The 17214-nt window shown below is 41.6% G+C and overlaps 1 protein-coding gene and 1 long non-coding RNA gene across 3 annotated transcripts in view; both read left to right on the forward strand.

Annotated features, from left to right (window-relative positions):
- Nucleotides 1-15073, forward strand: part of dok6 (docking protein 6) — a 59525-nt gene extending 44452 nt beyond the window's left edge. Inside the window, exons 6-9 of one of the 2 annotated variants that reach the window (XM_007554619.2) lie at nt 259-397; nt 1585-1690; nt 9350-9382; nt 11335-15073. In XM_007554619.2, the coding sequence (XP_007554681.1) occupies nt 259-397; nt 1585-1690; nt 9350-9382; nt 11335-11495 (439 nt within the window). In that variant the 3' untranslated portion in view covers nt 11496-15073. The remainder of the gene's footprint in view (nt 1-258; nt 398-1584; nt 1691-9349; nt 9383-11334) is intronic. The other variant, XM_007554620.2, reaches the window with a different exon arrangement.
- Nucleotides 9390-11076, forward strand: LOC107836511 (uncharacterized). The gene is made up of 2 exons (XR_001662422.1): nt 9390-10145; nt 10202-11076. It is a non-coding gene; the product is annotated as an uncharacterized LOC107836511 (long non-coding RNA).
- Nucleotides 15074-17214: the final 2141 nt, after the last annotated feature.

Genomic DNA, 17214 nt, shown 5'->3' on the forward strand with positions numbered 1-17214 from the left:
TGATGATGATGATGTTGATGATGATGATGTGACGGGCTTTTCTCTGAAACTGTCTTGATCTGTGTGTTTTTTGGGGGGGATTTTTTTGCCTTCGGGTGGGGGGAGGAGAGAGGGACCTACTTGCGTTCACGGTCCTCACTGCAGCCTAAACATTCAACCATGCATATTTGTAAATGAGCAATCTGAGAGCGAGCGCGATCAAAGTGTCTCTCTCTCTGTGTGTGTGTGTGTGTGTGTGTGTGTGTGTTCTTGGCACAGGATGTGTGACACAGGAGAGGGTTTGTTTACGTTCCAGACCCGGGAGGGCGAGATGATCTACCAGCGGGTCCACTCGGCCACGCTGGCCATCGCCCAGCAGCACGAGAGGATGATAGAGGAGATGGAAAAGAGCTCCCAGGTACGCTGGTGTGTTTTGGGTTTGTTTATCTCTTATCAGTTGCTGCACATGGCATTACTGTGGTTACATTTCAACAGAGCAAGACCATTTTAGAGTCACTTATTTTATTCCTTACGTTGCATTCGTCACATCAGTCTCAAAGAAACACAGAGAGGTGTGCATACAAGCTGCAAAATGGCTTCGCTCTCTGCTTGGATGATCAGAACCGTGTTTTTTATAGACGCGTGAAGTTAAGAATTCCTGATTTCCGTTCTGAATCGTTCTCAGACGCACCAGAGTCTTGGCCTTCTCTCCGTCTTTCCCTCACAATAATCATTCCTCACTTCCTTTTTACTTCCTTCCTTTTCACTGTCATCTGCGTTCTTTGTTTACATCGCCATGCCCTGTGTCTGACGAGCCTTGACCATATGGCCATTCTCCTGGACCCTGCAATTTAAGGGAACATTTCCAACAGCAAGAACTGTGTGTACGTTGCAATTTTTTTTTATTTTTTTTTTTTAGCATCGGTACATTTTACACCTTCAAAGTTTCTTTCTGGAATGTATGGCATTTTGAATTGCCTTGTTGCTGAAAATGTGCTATATAAAAAAAATGACCTTACCTTACCGCGCCTTGCAAAAGTGTCCTTACCGCTTTTTCCATATTTTTCTCACACCGCAAACACACAAACTTCACTGTATTTTATTGTAATTTTAAACAAAGTAGGTGCATAATACGTAGTGCACAATTGGGAGGTGGAAATTGGCTATTTGGCTGGATACAAATGCATCCCGCACTTTTCAGATTTATATTTGTAAAATATAAAATAAAACCATCACACCAGTTGCGCCCTATGTCGTGTTGGTCTGTTACATGCACATTGAAGTTCATTGCATTAGAAAATGTGCAAAAGGTGAAGGGATCCGGATACTTCTTTAAGGCACTGTGGATCAGGATTTGGAAGTTGGAAAGATGAAATCAAATCCACAACATGCCAGACAATAAATAAAAAAAAAATAATAATAATAATCCCAAATGAATCCCTGTCTTATCCATCAAACACTTTCTCAGCCTGGAGATATGCCACTCAGCCTTCAATATGTGCTACTATTCACACCTTCTCATGCGTTGACAAATGCAGATCAGCTTTCCCCCAAAAAGTGACAGAAAATTGAGATGCACTGCTGTCTGACTCTTGTCTGTTTCAGTTTCACTCCAGAGAGACGCTAACCAAGTCCATCTCGCTGCCACGCAGCGCCTACTGGCAGCACATCACGCGCCAGGCCAGCGTGGGGGATCTCTACAGTTACCAAGGTACATGGGAGAATTTACTAATTATCAAAATCGGCGTGACGCTCTTCGGCTTTACCTGGATTTACATTGAGACGGAGATCATGACAAACTAATGAGGATTTTTACAATGACTGACCTTTAGCTGTGCTGTGCAGAGAGTGCACTCGATACATAAAGAAGGTAATAAAAGTAAAAGTATTTGGCGATACTTTTAACATTTTTATGTAGATTATGACAGGAATGTACTAAAGGGATTTATTTCTGGTAATTTATTTGCTGATGAAAACCCCAAAAATTCAGTTTATCAACAATAATCACATTAGAAAAATAAAAGTAGGATTTAAATATACATAATCGGGGTTCATTTTGTTGTACCCTCAGTCCATGCCAAAAGATTTGCACGGGTTTCCTTCACGTTTCGCTCATGTTATTCCGGTTGCTTGTGCACCATTTTCACCAAAACTTGTTTCCTTTTGCTCAACTTTCACTTGATGTGCTTCAAATAGCACTCTTATTAGTCACTGTCTTTGCACCTTTTGACGCTTAACCTTTTTGGTGAAGGTGTCAGTAAACGTCAACTGACAGCCGTCAAGTCCACCCCATGGTAACACAGGCCCAGCGGTTTCCAACGTTGACGCACATCAGCCAGTCGTGGGTCTTGAGAACCTCTTAAGAAATCAAACTAAAAAAACAAAAAGGGTAAAAAAAAAAAACTAAAAAAAACAACTATATTGTTTCTGATGCTGTTTGTGTTGTCATTATGTTCCTATTTAATTTACTTACTGAAATGTTTTTAACCACTGGTGTAGGCCATAACGAGGTCGTGACATCACATTTCTCATTGAAATTCTTTATGCGATATCCTACGTTTCTGAGAAGTAGAATTGAATTTGGGTTTCGATTAGCTGTAAGCTATAATCACCATAATTGACGGAACTAAAAACATGAAATGCATCACTCCAGCATAATGACTCTTTGAGTTTCGCTCTTTGAAATAAATGCTGGAATTAATCAGCTTTTTATGATAATATAACTAAATGCATTCAGACTAGAAACAACAACAACAATGAACAGAAAAGAGAACCTAATATTACAAAGAAGTAGTTGACTTAAGAATTATAACAACTTTTGTTGCTACTTTTTGATTGCTGCTCCTCCCATTGGTTTGAAGCTTTCGAGAGCTGGTTGTCGCCATGGATACTATTTACCGATTTGTCCTGAAGTGCCACACGTGGGAACCCAAGTCATGTTCGCTGCGTTGTGTGCTTGTGCATTTATGCAACACCGTTATTATCAAGAGTTTAATCAAAAATGCTGAATGAAACCAACTGGTTTTCTAACAAAGGCCAATTAGTGTTTAAACATTGTTACAACAGGTAAGCATAGACATTTTAATGCCTGTTTGTTTCAGGAGAGGTTATTCAGTTCATTATCGCTACTTGTTTACCTTGAAGTTAGGGTTGTATTAATTGAAACATAATCCTTTTTACATTACAAGACGATGAAAAATGAAACTTCTGGAGTGGCCTGTAGGGCAGTGTTTAGTTCAAACTGGGTGGGCATTTCTGAAATGTTTGTTGGATTTAAATTAATTTGCCAGGAAACGGTTACGTTCTTGCCGTACGCAGAGCTTACTCACGAGCAAGGGATGTTTGTTTTTCTCTCCCAGTTTCTGTGACGGTTAGTTTCTGTTTAAAAGAAGGGGAAAAGAGACCCAGCATTTGACATTTTCCTAGATCTCCATCCTATATTGTGCTGCGCCAAACATTGACCCGTGAAAACAATCTGGTTCTGCTCGTGGATCATTTTAAAGCTACAGTGGAGAAAGCCGCGCGGTGGGAGACGTGGGTTACCAGAGGGATCAAATCGCCTCTGTGAAGCCATCGTGTTTGTAAATCTGCCGTGCAGAATCATGCGGCGGGCCGACCCCGGACAAAAAGCAAAGCATTTTCGGAACTTCATCTGAAAACCGTTTGTTGGATATGTCAAGTCCATTTCTTTTTCGTTTTTTAAAAGCAAGGACGTACAACGTCTACTGAGTAAGAAAGCACGGTGAAGGTAGATTGATAATGTGGGCTGCTTGTCAGAGCAGGAATAAAACAAGAACCCCTTTTCCTATGTTTACCTGTAGGTTTGAAGTTGCCTTTGACTATCAACTGAGTAGATTCTACAAAAAAATAAAAAATAAAAAATGCATTCAACTGACCACAAATGCATTAATAATGCAGCAGCTATTCTATAGCATCTGAGGATGGCACCATGTGTCCTTTCCGTGCTCGTTTTCTGCACATGTACTTCAGGAAGTGTAAATGAGTGTTTGCACGTTATATGAGACCAGAGGCAGGAAGGTGATTAGTGAGCTGATGCGCTTATCCTCTGTCCATGGTATTAGTTGATTAGAAGACTTATCTGAGGATTATGGGTCTTTTGGTTTTCACTGATAGAGCAAAAAAAAAAAAATCGAAAGCCAGGCAAAGATGAAAGTCGCTCTGACGTCATCATTTTCTTTTAAAAAGTGAAGACTGTTATTTCCCCCACCCCTCTCATTATCATTTAATTGTGTCCTGATAAGCTTGAAAGCAAGCTGTGAGCTCTCTCTGTTCCAAACATCAACATGTTTATGGATCGCAGAAAACCAAACGGTAAAAAAAAAACAAAAAAAAAAACGTTCACCTCGGGGTTAATTCCTCGCCGGCTCGCTCTTTGCAAAAGTCTGCTGCCAAACTCTCTTGCTCTGTAAACTACGGCGAGCAGACGAGCTTCTCGGTGATCCATCACCTTGGCACCTCGGTCCTCCCACACTTTCCTCGTGTATCCGTCCGGTACGCAGCAACCTTTCCGCAGTCTTCTGCTCATACGGATGCAGCACTGTCGTCGCGTCCCCTCGTTTCCTATGAATAAATTTGAACGCATCAGTGTGTTTGAGGTCCTGTCGAACAAGGAGGCCTGGAAGGTGATTCTTGGGTGGGATGTGGAAGGAAGGGGGGGGACGGGGTGGTGCTGAGAGTCTAATTCGAGCGGTGACATGTGTTTGGACTGTAAAAAGGCACGGGAAGACACACAACTCCTTTATCATGGAAACGAGTCATTCTGGGAGGAATCCAACCACAGAATTACTGCATCGATTCCTCGTGGACAACAGGTCTCCGGCTTTTGGGAGGGAATTTACATCCTGTTTCTGTAAGTGGACATACAAGATGAACGTATAGCGCAGAGGTTTGTAGCCTTCGCTTCCACGCGTAGAGGTTATTACCCTACAGTCTACCCAGCGTCTTTTACTCTGATACTCGTAAATAAACACCAAAAATTTGGTGATTGATATAATTTTAGTACTCTATTTTCTATTTTCCTTAGAATGTCGGCTTCAGTGTCCTGCGCACGTAGTGGTACCTCTTATAATGATGTGTAAAGAATACTTAAGTTAATCACAGTCTATGTAGTAACTTTTAGAGATCACATCCCCTTAGCCGCTCCTCAACATAGAAAAGACGTGCCATTAAATTAAGGTATTTGTGTGTTTATCTTACCAAAAAAGTGTGCTATTATAACAAATGTAACTTGTCCAATTTGCCAAATGCTACTGGAATTAGGAGCTTTGCTAAGGTGAACCTAATGTTGACCTTTTCAGCTTCGTCCCTACTGCCAGCGGTGGACGATCAGTGATGTTGTGGGACTGTTTTTCGTCCAATGAACCCCTGGTAAAGTGCATGGCATCATAAACTGATTTTAAATCGAATGGTCTTTGTCAAGAAAGTAAAAAAAAGGGGTTGTCATTAGGTCTTTCAACAGGATGATAATCCGAAACATCCGGCCAGATGAAGACAGTAGATGCCACTTTTCTGGCCATCTTAGTCCCCAAACTTAGATCCTTTTGAAAACCTGCAGGGTGAGCAAGAATGGAGGAGCTGGATGACAATCCAGAGGGATTTTGCTGAGAGGAATCATCAAAGGTCCTTGTGCCTTTGGCGATTCCTGTTACAAGAGAAGACTACGCGCTGTCCTATTGGCAGAAGATTGCTATAGAAATAACTTCACTTGAAATAACATATCTAAAATTAAAGGCTAGGCTTTTGGACAATTTTCAGTGTAAGACCGTGCTACTGTGAGAAAAGCTTAATTCATTTTAAGTCTTATAACACCCTCTGTTTCAGGGGTGCCAACAAGTGTAAATGCTGTTGGCACGGTGCATTATATGCTCCTCTTAAACCTAAATGAATCAACATTAATACGTAGACGTGACATTCACTCGCCATGCGCTCTAATCCAGCCCTGCATGATGACTGCTCCTTGCGGCCCAGAGGACGCAGCTCTCAATTCACATTTGGACAACTCAGACCACAGGTTTGTTTCTCTTCTGTACTTCAGGCTCGTTCTGTTTGGGACTACAAATAAAATGACCTCGTATAACTATCCGTCTTCTATTAGACTTCACTATTTTCTGCATACCTCTTGCACACTGAAAAGTCCTTGGTGCAGTGTCCCGGCCGACTCCATATTGGAATCAACTTAAATGGCTTGAATTAATTTGGAATTTAAGCAATCTCTCCAAGTAAATATGGGTTTTCCCCCGAATGCCAGTGCCGCGCTTAAGTATTCACAACTTAATGAGCCACATTACGAACGCAAACTCGATGTGTTAAAGAACCACATCTTGCTATATCTAAGGGGAGAAGGGTGTTTCTACACCAGCTTTGTACATTTAGAGAAATGTACACTTTGTCTTCACTTCAAAGTAGCTCAGGTTTAGTCAGATTTGATGGATGGCATGTGTCGGAGCAGCAATTTTCTAGTATCACAAAACGTTCTCGATTGTATTTAAGTCTGGGCATTGATTGGGCCGTTTGTAACGCATAAATGTGGTTTGATCTAAACCGTACGTGGCTCTGGCTGCATGTTCAGCGTCGTCGTCCAGCTGAAAGGTGGAGCCTCTGCTGAAGTCTCAAGTCTTTTTCAGCCTCCAGCAGAACCGACTAGTATACATTTCCATTCATCTTCCCATCAGCTCTGACCTGCTTCCCCGTCTCCCTGCTAAAGAAAAGCATCCTCGCAGCATAACGCTGCTAACGTTGACCGAGAATATGGTTTGTTGTTTGTTTTTTTACAGTAAGATAACGAGTGCTGCATGCAAATACACTATTTTGGTTTGTATTCCTCCATATGTTGCTACTATGCTGCTTCATTTCACCATAGGTGCCATTTAGTGTTGGTCAATCACATAAAACCCCCTCAGACTACATTTCAAATTGTGGTTGTTTGTAAAAAAAAAAAAAAAAAAAAGAGATCAGTAATCACTCAAATCTCTGGGGGAAAAAATAAAAGCACAAAATCACTCTAGTTTTGCCACTATTGTTGTAGTGTCATTTATTTCTCAATGGCAGTCGGAAAACAGGTTTTCTGGACCGCCGTGGCTGGCTGTGTGTTTGCTCCTTGGCTCTTTCAGCTCACACATGATGAATATCCAATCAGCACAGTCAATTTGCTGAGTCATGCTTGGGTTGCTTTCAAATACCCTGTGGGTATGGAGAAATAATTAAGGAACACGGCTCCTTTTCGCCCTGTTGAGGTTGATTCACCTGTTTGTTTGCTTGAGTTATCGGGGAACCAGGCACTAAAGAAGCAGAACTGATTCATTTTAATATGTTTTTACATCAGTTTTTTTTTTGTTTTGTTTTGTTTTTCTCCCGTTTCTGTAGCCAAAAAATGCCCTAGAAATACCTCCCACAACTTTTGTTTACTACCATTACAAAGCAGAACAGAGCGTATTAGAAAGATGTCAGATAAATGTTTTATTCCCCCGGAAACTCGCAGTGTATTCTCCATGAATACAATATATCTACTTTCCGCTGTCTTCCACCCCTGCTTTTCCTAATGGGATTCACTCGTTTGCATTTCAGTGAAAAACTATTTTTTCCAGGTTTGCTGATGCAAAGAAATAAGTGCACTTTAGAGTTTTGGAGCCGGAGAAGCAAGGTACCATTGCCTATCAGGAATGGTTCAATTACCAGCTTTCATACTGGAAGGGGAAAGGGACTGTAATCCATGCTTTCTCTTCGTTGCTGTTTTTTTTGTTTTTTTTGTTTACCCATTTACAAGTTGTCTCTTCATCCTCCTGCTCGCTCCTCGCTTTATTGCACTCCAAAGTTTACTGCTGGAGCATTAGCAATTCTAATGAAATGGAGCGCTGTACTCTGTTTGATCCGCCCGGGAGTGATACTAAAGGGATTTTTACCAAGAGGTGGGAAGAATCAAAAGACAGAATGATGGAAGAACTAGGGTGATGACACTTCCCTGCCTTCCAGCAGGCAGCGTGAACAACACGGAGACGTAGATGCAAAATACCAACTCCTAAAAGAAAATTTGCGGATGGTAGATTGTGAGTTCAGCTGTTCTAGTTCTGGATTTATTTATTTATTTTTGTTGTTGACTAAATCAAGTTTTTGATAACCCCACAGCTGTTTAAAGCAGGGTCAGGTTAGAAAACAAAATCCCAAACTTTGCAAAGTTCAATCCATCATCTGACAGTCAAAACGGTGTAGGAATGATGGCCGCAACCAAAACAGGATTTCCCGGCAGGCAAAGTAACCAGAGCGTTAATCAGAGATTAGAAGGGCCATGATGACTCTGGAGGAGCTGCAGGACAGAAACCCATAAAAGTCCCATTCGTAGTTTACCATAAAACCATGCAGGAGATGCAGCAAACAATTGGAAGGAGGTGCTCTGGTCAGGAGAGACTAAATTTAACATTCCTGGCCAACATGCATCACCCAATCTGTGTTGGTCTGTCACATAAAATCCCAGCAAAACAAGGGACAGGAGCTGCTATCTCACATAATCTAGAGCCTGCGTTACATGGAGCGTCTCCTCGGCTGTTGCTAGACTGCCATCTGGGCAGCTACAGTTGGAGGAAGGAAGGTGTGGACAGGTGTGTGTCAACATGCATGCATGAATAGCTGCTTGTGTATCCAGGTCTGCTGTTTCTCCCTCTTAATGTGTGTGTCCGCGTGCGCCCGCGCGCACGTGTGTGTGTGTGTGTGTGCGTGTGTGTGTGTGTGTGTTCTCCCTGCCTGTCCTGTCTGCTCTGGCCCAGCAGCTGCCACCCCAGGCCAGATAGGATGACATGACCTTCCCCAGTAATGAAAAGGCACTGACAAATCACTGTCTGCTTCTCATAGTGCGAGCGCAGGAGGAGGGATGCTGACGCCAACATCATCCCGCTCTCCTCCCCTCTCTGCGGCTCTCCGTGGTTTTGTTGTTGTTTTCTCGCAAGTGTGTCTACATGTTTGTCTCTCGTCCAAAAGCAGGGCTCTCGTCGGGGGTCTGTCCCTAGACAGCCGTGTTTATGACTGAGAGGATGATGGGCTCTGCTTCACCCTCTAACTTCCTCTCTGGGCTCCCTGCCTCGCGTCTCTCTCTTTCTCTCTCTCTCTTTTTTTTTTCTTTTAGCCTTAATTGGCCGTGGTTGAGGAGAGGGATTGTCTTGGCAAAGATGTGAAAAGGATATGCCTGGTTGCACACCAGTCGTTTCAGCGATCTATTAAATACAACTTGCAGGGAAGAGGGGAGCGTTCCTCCATCTTTACGCCCTCCCCCACCCCCCACCCCACCCCTCCGCCTCTGCTTTGGCTTCCTGTAGCATGCGCTGAGCTGCATTTCTGACTTGGTATTTCTCTTTTGTTTCAGGGAGTGGTGGAGAGGAAAGACTAACAGACAGAGGTGTGTATGCATGACTCACCTGCCGCCGAGCATCCCGTTTCGTTCTCATCCTCACACCCACGCCAGCCCCTCTGTGCCTCCTCCCACTAACCGTTCCCTCCGCTCGCACATGAAAATGCTTTTTCTGTGTTTTTCATTCTCACTTTCCCTTTCTCCTTCCATGCATATCACTCCTTCCAACCCCAAACAGCTCTTTTTTATTTTATTTTTAACTAGACTTCTCTCTCCCTGTTGCTCTGACACGCACTCACCCTGTCACTTGACACTGATTACCAGCCTGACTGGGTCATATGTTGTATATTCCAAGTCCCAGTTGGCGGAGTCATGGAAGCAATCCCGGCAAATAAACACCTACAAACCACAAACTTCCAACGTTTTAATTGGGATTTCATGTAATAGGCCAACACAAATTACTGGTAGTGGAAGGGAAATTATACAGTTTTATAAATAGATGAATGAAGGTACTCTGGTGACATTAGGCCTACTGCAGAAACACATTTGATATTCAGTTTGGAAAAACAATGTATCTGTAGACGAACAGAAGAGAAGGCCCAAGTAAGTCCTACTTCAAGTCTGCCACAAGCAACGGCAGCAAATATGTGGTATAAGGTGCGCTGCACGGTCAGACGAGACCAAAACTACGTAAACAAAAAGGCACCACTGACATATGGTGAAACACGGTGGTGGCAGAATCACGCTGGGGTGATCATCGTCTTAGGTGGGAACAAGAGTCCTGGTCGCAGCGGATGGAAGAATGGATGGTGTTCAGACAGGGGAAAACATGAAAGAGGCTGAAAAGGAGTAGACACTGGGATGGAGGTTCATGACGAAACCCCGGATACACACCCAGAGCAAAGTCACGGCTTAGAATGGTCCAGTCGAAGTCCGGTTCTAAATCCAATCGGTGATATGTGGAAAGACTTGAAAATTGGTGTTTGTTCACATTTCACTGAGCAAAAAGAAAATTGAGGAATTGGCCAAGATATCGATTTCCAGGTCCATAAAGCTGCCGTAGAAACATCTTCCAACATCCTTCCAGTGAAGATGTGTTGACTGCAAAACGAAGCATAATTTGCAGATCTTTATCACTACAAAACCATATAGCATCTTTCTCTCATTTCACAGCTGTGAACCCTCTGTGCATAGTTGTGAAGGTTCGCACAGAAACAACATGAAAGCAGGTTTCATGTTGGTTTATCACATGAAACCTAAGTAGAACACATTGAGGGAGGTCTGCGGTTGTGTTGTGACTGAATGTGTGACTTGTTTGAGAGAACAGGTCACACATTCAGTCACATTTGTGTTTTTGAATTTGCACAGGTTTCAATCAGATTCAGTTATCAGCTCCTTTTTTTTCCCTTTTTTTTGCATCTGCAACAGTTCTGGAGTTAAGAGAGTTAACATGAACTCACCAGGTTAAAGTTGATTATAGTGTTGTGTTGCTTTTTTTTAAAATTTGTTTGTTTATTTTATTTATTTATTTTTTTTGCACCTCCTGAAATATTGATCAGTGGCCACTTCCTCCTTGTTTTCGTGCACGATCAGCAGCTTGCCAGCCGCTTTATCCTCGGCCCACCTCCGTGTGCACACTTCCAAACAGCGCACTAATGTATTATTAATGCTCTCACGGTTAGACAGGAGCAGCCCTTCGCCGTCGAGTATCCATTACTCCCTCTCGGTGCATTTAACCGACATGAACTGCGGAGCAAATTGGTTCAATTAATTTGAATTAAGGTGCAGACGGAGCCGGCGGGACACGGGCCTAGGAGAATGACGCAGGGAAATGAAGCTGTTTTAACCGACAAGCAAATCTGACTTGGACTAAAGCGTCCAACTTATTTCAGTTTTTATTTGTTCTGATAGGAATCTTTCAAAGAGTATTCTTCGGTGTGTTCAGCTGAGTTTTTTTTTTAATTTATTTTTTATTTATTTTATTTTCTCCTCCCGAACAGGAGCAGGGTTGTCGAGGACCTTTATCCCCCGGGCACAGACGTTCCCCAGCTTTCTGTCTGATGAGCCCGAGCAGGAGGAGAGGAGCCACCGCCACCAAGAAGAGGCGCCGTCGCCCTCTAGTGGCTGCGAATCCAGTTGCAGCCTCAGACCGCTTCAATGACAGGGAGCAGCTTAAGCGGCTGTGAACACTCAACCCGTGACTGTAGAGAGGATTCAGCAATCTGTATAGTGATACGTGTAATATACCTGTAGAAGCTGTAGAAGGGATCCTGGAGGATCGTCAAGTGTGGCTGCAGAGATAGCTTCTAAAAGTGCACCAAAAATCCTCTGTGTGTTATTTAAAGTGTTTCTCGTCGCCATTGTTCTGTTTAACTCTGCATGACCTGCTACTTTCACAACATTTTTTTTTATTTTTATGTTTTTAAAGCAAAGCACTTGGAAAGAAGTTAAAGGCACTATTACCTAAATATCTGCTGTAAAACAGCTTTAAGACACTTATTTTTCTTTTCTGAAGTTGATAAAATAACATCAGGCGTAATCCGGCAAGGTGCTGCCTCAGCAGCCGGTCCAAGAGAAACTCCACCAGTTTTGACACAAATCCCCCCCCCCTCTCGCCTCCCCACCTCTCCCCAATCAGCTTTGTCGCGAGAATGTGAAATCGATCAATGCCTCACACAACAAAACAGCTTGATGTCCACGGCAGCGATGAATCAGCTAAACTTTTCTAATCGGCTTCAACCAGCGAAGAAAAAAAAAAAGTCATTCATAAATGGGTTGGGGCGGACCGTTGTGTCAGAGATGATAAAAAGCGCAGCCCTCCTGCAGCCTCTGCTTTAAGCTGCTGACATTACTCTCCACTACAGCAAATTGACTTTAATAGCATCTGAGCCCTTCTGAAGCTCTGTCTGTCAGAAGTTACTGATAAGCTGTTCATAAGCAGAAAGGTGTTTAAAAAAAAAAAGAAAGAAGAAGGGTCACCTGATGGGGATGATGGGTTATGCAAATCAGAGATAAAATTCATATTTGGGGTCCATAATAAGCTAAGAGAATGCTTCTTGAGGAGAAAAATATGACATCAGGCATTCAGTGAAAGTTGCTTTTGAGGTTTTTGTGGAGGTTTAGGAAATATTTGTGATTCAGCAGAACCACAAATGTGAGCCTTCCCGGGGTTCCAACTGGTGAAGTATGGAGTTAGGTTTTATCACTTCCAAGTCCGAAAGGGTACAAAAAAAAAATACATGAAAAAATGTTTACGTTTCCAGAACCTTTTCATCATTCCATTATCAAAAGCCTTTTATCCTCCATACAAAAATTGATGTGCGTCAAAAATTGAACGTCACCGTGAATCTACCGTTCTCTAATGTGAAACGATGTGGTAGCAGCATCATACCGTTGGGATTCCTTGACAATTTTGAACCGCCTCGTGTCAGTCGATCCTATTCCCAATAAATTACATAAAAGTTTGTTGTAGCAACGTGAGAAACGGTGAGCTCTGCTGATGTGGACTATCTTAGACCGAGGATTTAAGCAAATATAATAAAGGTCCAGGTGTCTGACAAGCCGTCAAGTCACTTTTTTACTAAAACACAGAATAGCAGCCCCGCTTCATGTGTTTTGTGTCATGATTTGTGGAACATAAAACCCAGCTAGGCAGATGTACTCCTCTCAAATAAGCACATCGTTATAAAGATGGCAAAAAACCTTCTTACTCGCTCAATTAACCAACTCCTCTACTAGTAATTACACTGACAGTCGCATCATGTCATTCTAAACTTGATCTGACCATCTGCAGTGTCGCTGCCCCGCTGTTTTGCTCCTACTTCCTGTTCCTGCCTTTCTCGCCATCATTACTGTCAAAAAAAAACAAAAACAAAAAAAACCTCCTAAAATATTGGTTAAAAAAAGTTTAGAGAGAACATCATTGATCCAAGAATAAAGTGACAGAAAGGCAGGACAGAGACGGAAAGCTTCAATTACGAATCCATCTGTTCCTGCAGCTTTGCTGACAGTGCGGCGGTATAAACAATACTTGGTAGGCTTCTGGTGTTTTGGCGGCTTGGATCATTCATTTCAACTTTCACAATATGGATGTCAAACAGAGAATCAGTCAGCCAAACTTTTTTTTTTTTTGTTTTTTTTTTGTTTTTTTTTTTGTGCCCACGGTCTCTGCTAACAAGAGGTCATTGAAGGAGAAACGGTAGGTTAACAAGGCAGCGCTGCATTTTACTAACAAGATGCATTTCCTCTTCCCAGTGTTTTCAGGGGAAATAAAAAAAAGATATGATTCTGAAAAGTGAGTCCAATGCAAAGTAATGGGAACTTTCTATTGTTTTTTTATTTTTTTTATTTTGACCCTTTTTATTTTCCTGTTGAGTTTGAACACTGAGTGTGCCAAGTAGAGACTAATGTACGTCGCAGTGAAGTCTTTACCTTTTGCCGCTAATCTAAACAGAGCAACAACTTTTAATGAGGAGCCCCTTTGTCAGCTGCAAGGTACTGAAGGGAGTGAAAAATAGTTCAAAGATACAAACAATAATTCTGAGCTTGTTTATTGGTTTTGCGAACTGCCCAGATGTGGTTTAATGGCCTCCGTGGAGAACAGTTCAGGTTCAATACTAATACTGCGCACCTACTAGCTAATTACTAGTGTCAGGAACTGAGACTTTCATATATCCCAACTAACTTATGAGTGCCCCATACGGATTTTGCTCTGAGATAATGGGCACTAACCGGACTAGGGCTCACAATAGCTTACTTTGATTGATGAAACAAACCCAGATTTGTAAAAAAATCAGCTACTTCATGTAGCTCTTAGCTGGGTCTTAAGGGAATAAAAAAAAAAAAAAAAAAAAACTATTTCTTACCACAACTATTTCTCATATTGGTTGGCTATCCAGCACAAGGACCTCTAAAGAGGCTCGGAAGGAAGCTAAATGTTGCTCTGGTAGTTCTATAGCTAAAAAAAAACCAGACATGGTATTAATCTCCTTTTAACAACAATATACCGCTTAAAACTTTGCTAAGCTATATTTTAAAACGGTGAATTTAAGTATTTTCATGTGTTGGTGACAGAATGAGCGAGAGAAGGGATGTTAACAGTGTAGCTAAAATATGGTAATAATACTAAATCCTTTTTTCTGTTGCATAAATCTAAATATATTTTTTAAAAACACACAACTCCACATGATAAAGACCCTAGTGCCTTCAGATGCTGATCGCAGAACCAAAGCAGACACTGGACTCTCTAAGTTTGCCATTGTTACCTTAGTTTGTGATTTACTTTAAAAACCTAAACGACTTTAGAAGATTCTGGAAATATTGTCGACCCAGTGGTGTGCCATGTGACTAGAGTTGCATTTTCTACTTTGCTGTCCACCATCACCAGAACCTTCCATGACATTAGGCATGGGCTGGTATGAGATTCTCATGATACTCTTAAAGAAATATATTAATTATCTGGTCACTGTGAAAAAAAAACCCCAAATCGTTTCACCCAAATTAACTGCATTTAAAACAGCTCCAGCTTAGTACAGTGGTAACCTTAAAGTGAAGGCTGGCTTTTACATCTGGACTATCAATTATTCTCTCAACCAGAAATATATTTTTAAAAAAATTTAAGTGTCAGAAAAACAACATTTCAGCTTCAGTTTAGCCAGATGACCTAGCATACAGCAACAGCTTTTGCCTCAGACAACTCCAATCACTCCCAAAGATTTTATTGGCTTCTTAAGAAAAAAAAACAAAACAGACTGTGGCAAGACATTTTGGACTCTGGTACCTGGCCCATGCCTATATTTAAGTGCAGAGATTGAACGTTTTTCTCCTGCTTTGCACATTTAAGTGGGTGAAAACAAAATGGTTTCCATTGACAATCAAATGTAGGCTGCCAAGCAGTTTTTTTTCTTCCATGTTTTAGTTCTTTTGTTGTTGATGTTGCTGTGCCACCGCTTCATGCCCACTAATTCACTCCTATACCCAATTAGTTGGAAAGTTACAAGCACATTTTGTCTTAAGATACTTTATTATTTATGCTTTAACAAGTATTTCACTTTTAGGAAGACATGTGTTGAAATGTTGGGTCACAGTAGTGCCCCGGTCGTCTTGTTTTAGTTGCAGCGTGGTGAAATGTATGTGGAATAGTCCCTTTCTGTTTGGGGTTGCACTTACCGAATCGCCTGGATAAAAGCTACAGCTGATTGTGCTCATTTGCCATTTTTTCGTTTTTGTGTTTTGTTGTCGTTTCCTGTATTCACTTGTTTGTAGAGATGTCGTTATGTTTTGTGTTCTCTAACTTTATATGTTAATAGCACTTTGAATACACTGGTTAGGACTGCAGTTTTCACAAATGTACATATGTAATGTTTTTAATGAACATAAGGGTAATAAATTGAATGTTCATACCATAAGGGGGTTTGGATTTAGGCACAACCTTTGGAATACCTTTTGCGGAAAGTGGTAAAGTTACAACCAGTGGTGGTTTTTGATATGGGCAGTTACCCAGGGTGGTATTAGAAAAGGGAGGCCATACCCCCCAAAAAATTAAATAAATAAAAACTATCTGTTGGTTGTGCCTTGGACACATTTTCTATTGCTATTATGGATGGGGAAACATTGGAGAGTTGGTGTCCTATGTGAACTGCTGAAATAAGTTCACATAGGACTGGTACCACATTCTATTCAGCTCCAGAATTGCTACTATTTCTTGTTTCTTTTTGGTGCCAAACATGCCAGAACCGCAGCTAAAAATGTGTAATTAAACGTAAAGTGAGTCACACAAGAGACGGAACAAGCGGTTTTGTTTCGAACAGAGGCAATATTCTCACACAGTCCGGCCTGCACTCCTTTCCCCAGGCCGATTCATCTACACCTTGATTCATGTGGCCTTTGCAGTTCACGTTTCAAGTAGGTGAACAACCCACAGGAGCGAGCGCCCACTACTGTGGTAAATCGGCCCAGTGACACACGTGCGACCTCAACCTCTCTTAAGGCACGAGTCGAAGGCGTCTCGATCCTAGAAGCGAGAAGCGAGGAAGCTCTGAAAGCAAACGCGTCTCAAATAACCAACAGGAAATACGGTGAGCGCGTCTTTGAATACGAAGGTTTGCCGTTTCTAAAATGTTCTTCTTTCCAGCACCAAGATTAATTCGTTACATGTTAATTGGAAAATATTAACATATAATGAGCAAGCTGTAGTTTTTTTTTTTGTTTATTTGTTTTGGTGTAAATCCAAATAATGTTCTTAAACTAGTAACCTGTCCTGACAAGTAGATTCTTCTGAGCGTCGCGGTAGTTGCAGCTATTAAGAAAAAAAGATTGGGGGAAGATGGAGCTGGATGCAACCTGACATGACGTCATCCAATTGTTTAACCTTGAACCTGTTTATCTCTGAATTTGAAAGCTGCAGCTCGTGTCTAAACCATAGTTTTTCCATATGACTCACGGCCATACAAGACGAGCACAGACCAGAGTGATCTTACCAAGGTCTGGGCTATTCACCGTTGCAATCTAAACGTTCTTTTTCTGTCTCCTCCAAAGTAAAACCACAAAATCTTCTTGACCCTTACAAGTAATACTTATATATAATTTATAAAGCTTTACAAGTATGCCAGAAAAATGTTTTATGAAATGAACCATTGGTTCCACAGACAAAGGAAAGAAACATATTTACATTGACCAAAACTATTTGAGTCTTTTTCCATATTTGTGGAGAACAAGAAGTAGGTAAACCTACTTAAAAAATAACCCCAAGTTTATAGCCCTATGATACGGCCAAAGGCTTGAATACAAAAAGCATGAGGTACTTTATCATTTTGTCAGGGCTCCTATGCATTTTTCATTTCTCAACACACTCATTTTAATAATAATAAAAAAGTGAACTT

The sequence above is a fragment of the Poecilia formosa genome, unplaced genomic scaffold, assembly GCF_000485575.1.
Source record: "Poecilia formosa unplaced genomic scaffold, Poecilia_formosa-5.1.2 Scaffold64, whole genome shotgun sequence".
Taxonomy (NCBI): domain Eukaryota; kingdom Metazoa; phylum Chordata; class Actinopteri; order Cyprinodontiformes; family Poeciliidae; genus Poecilia; species Poecilia formosa.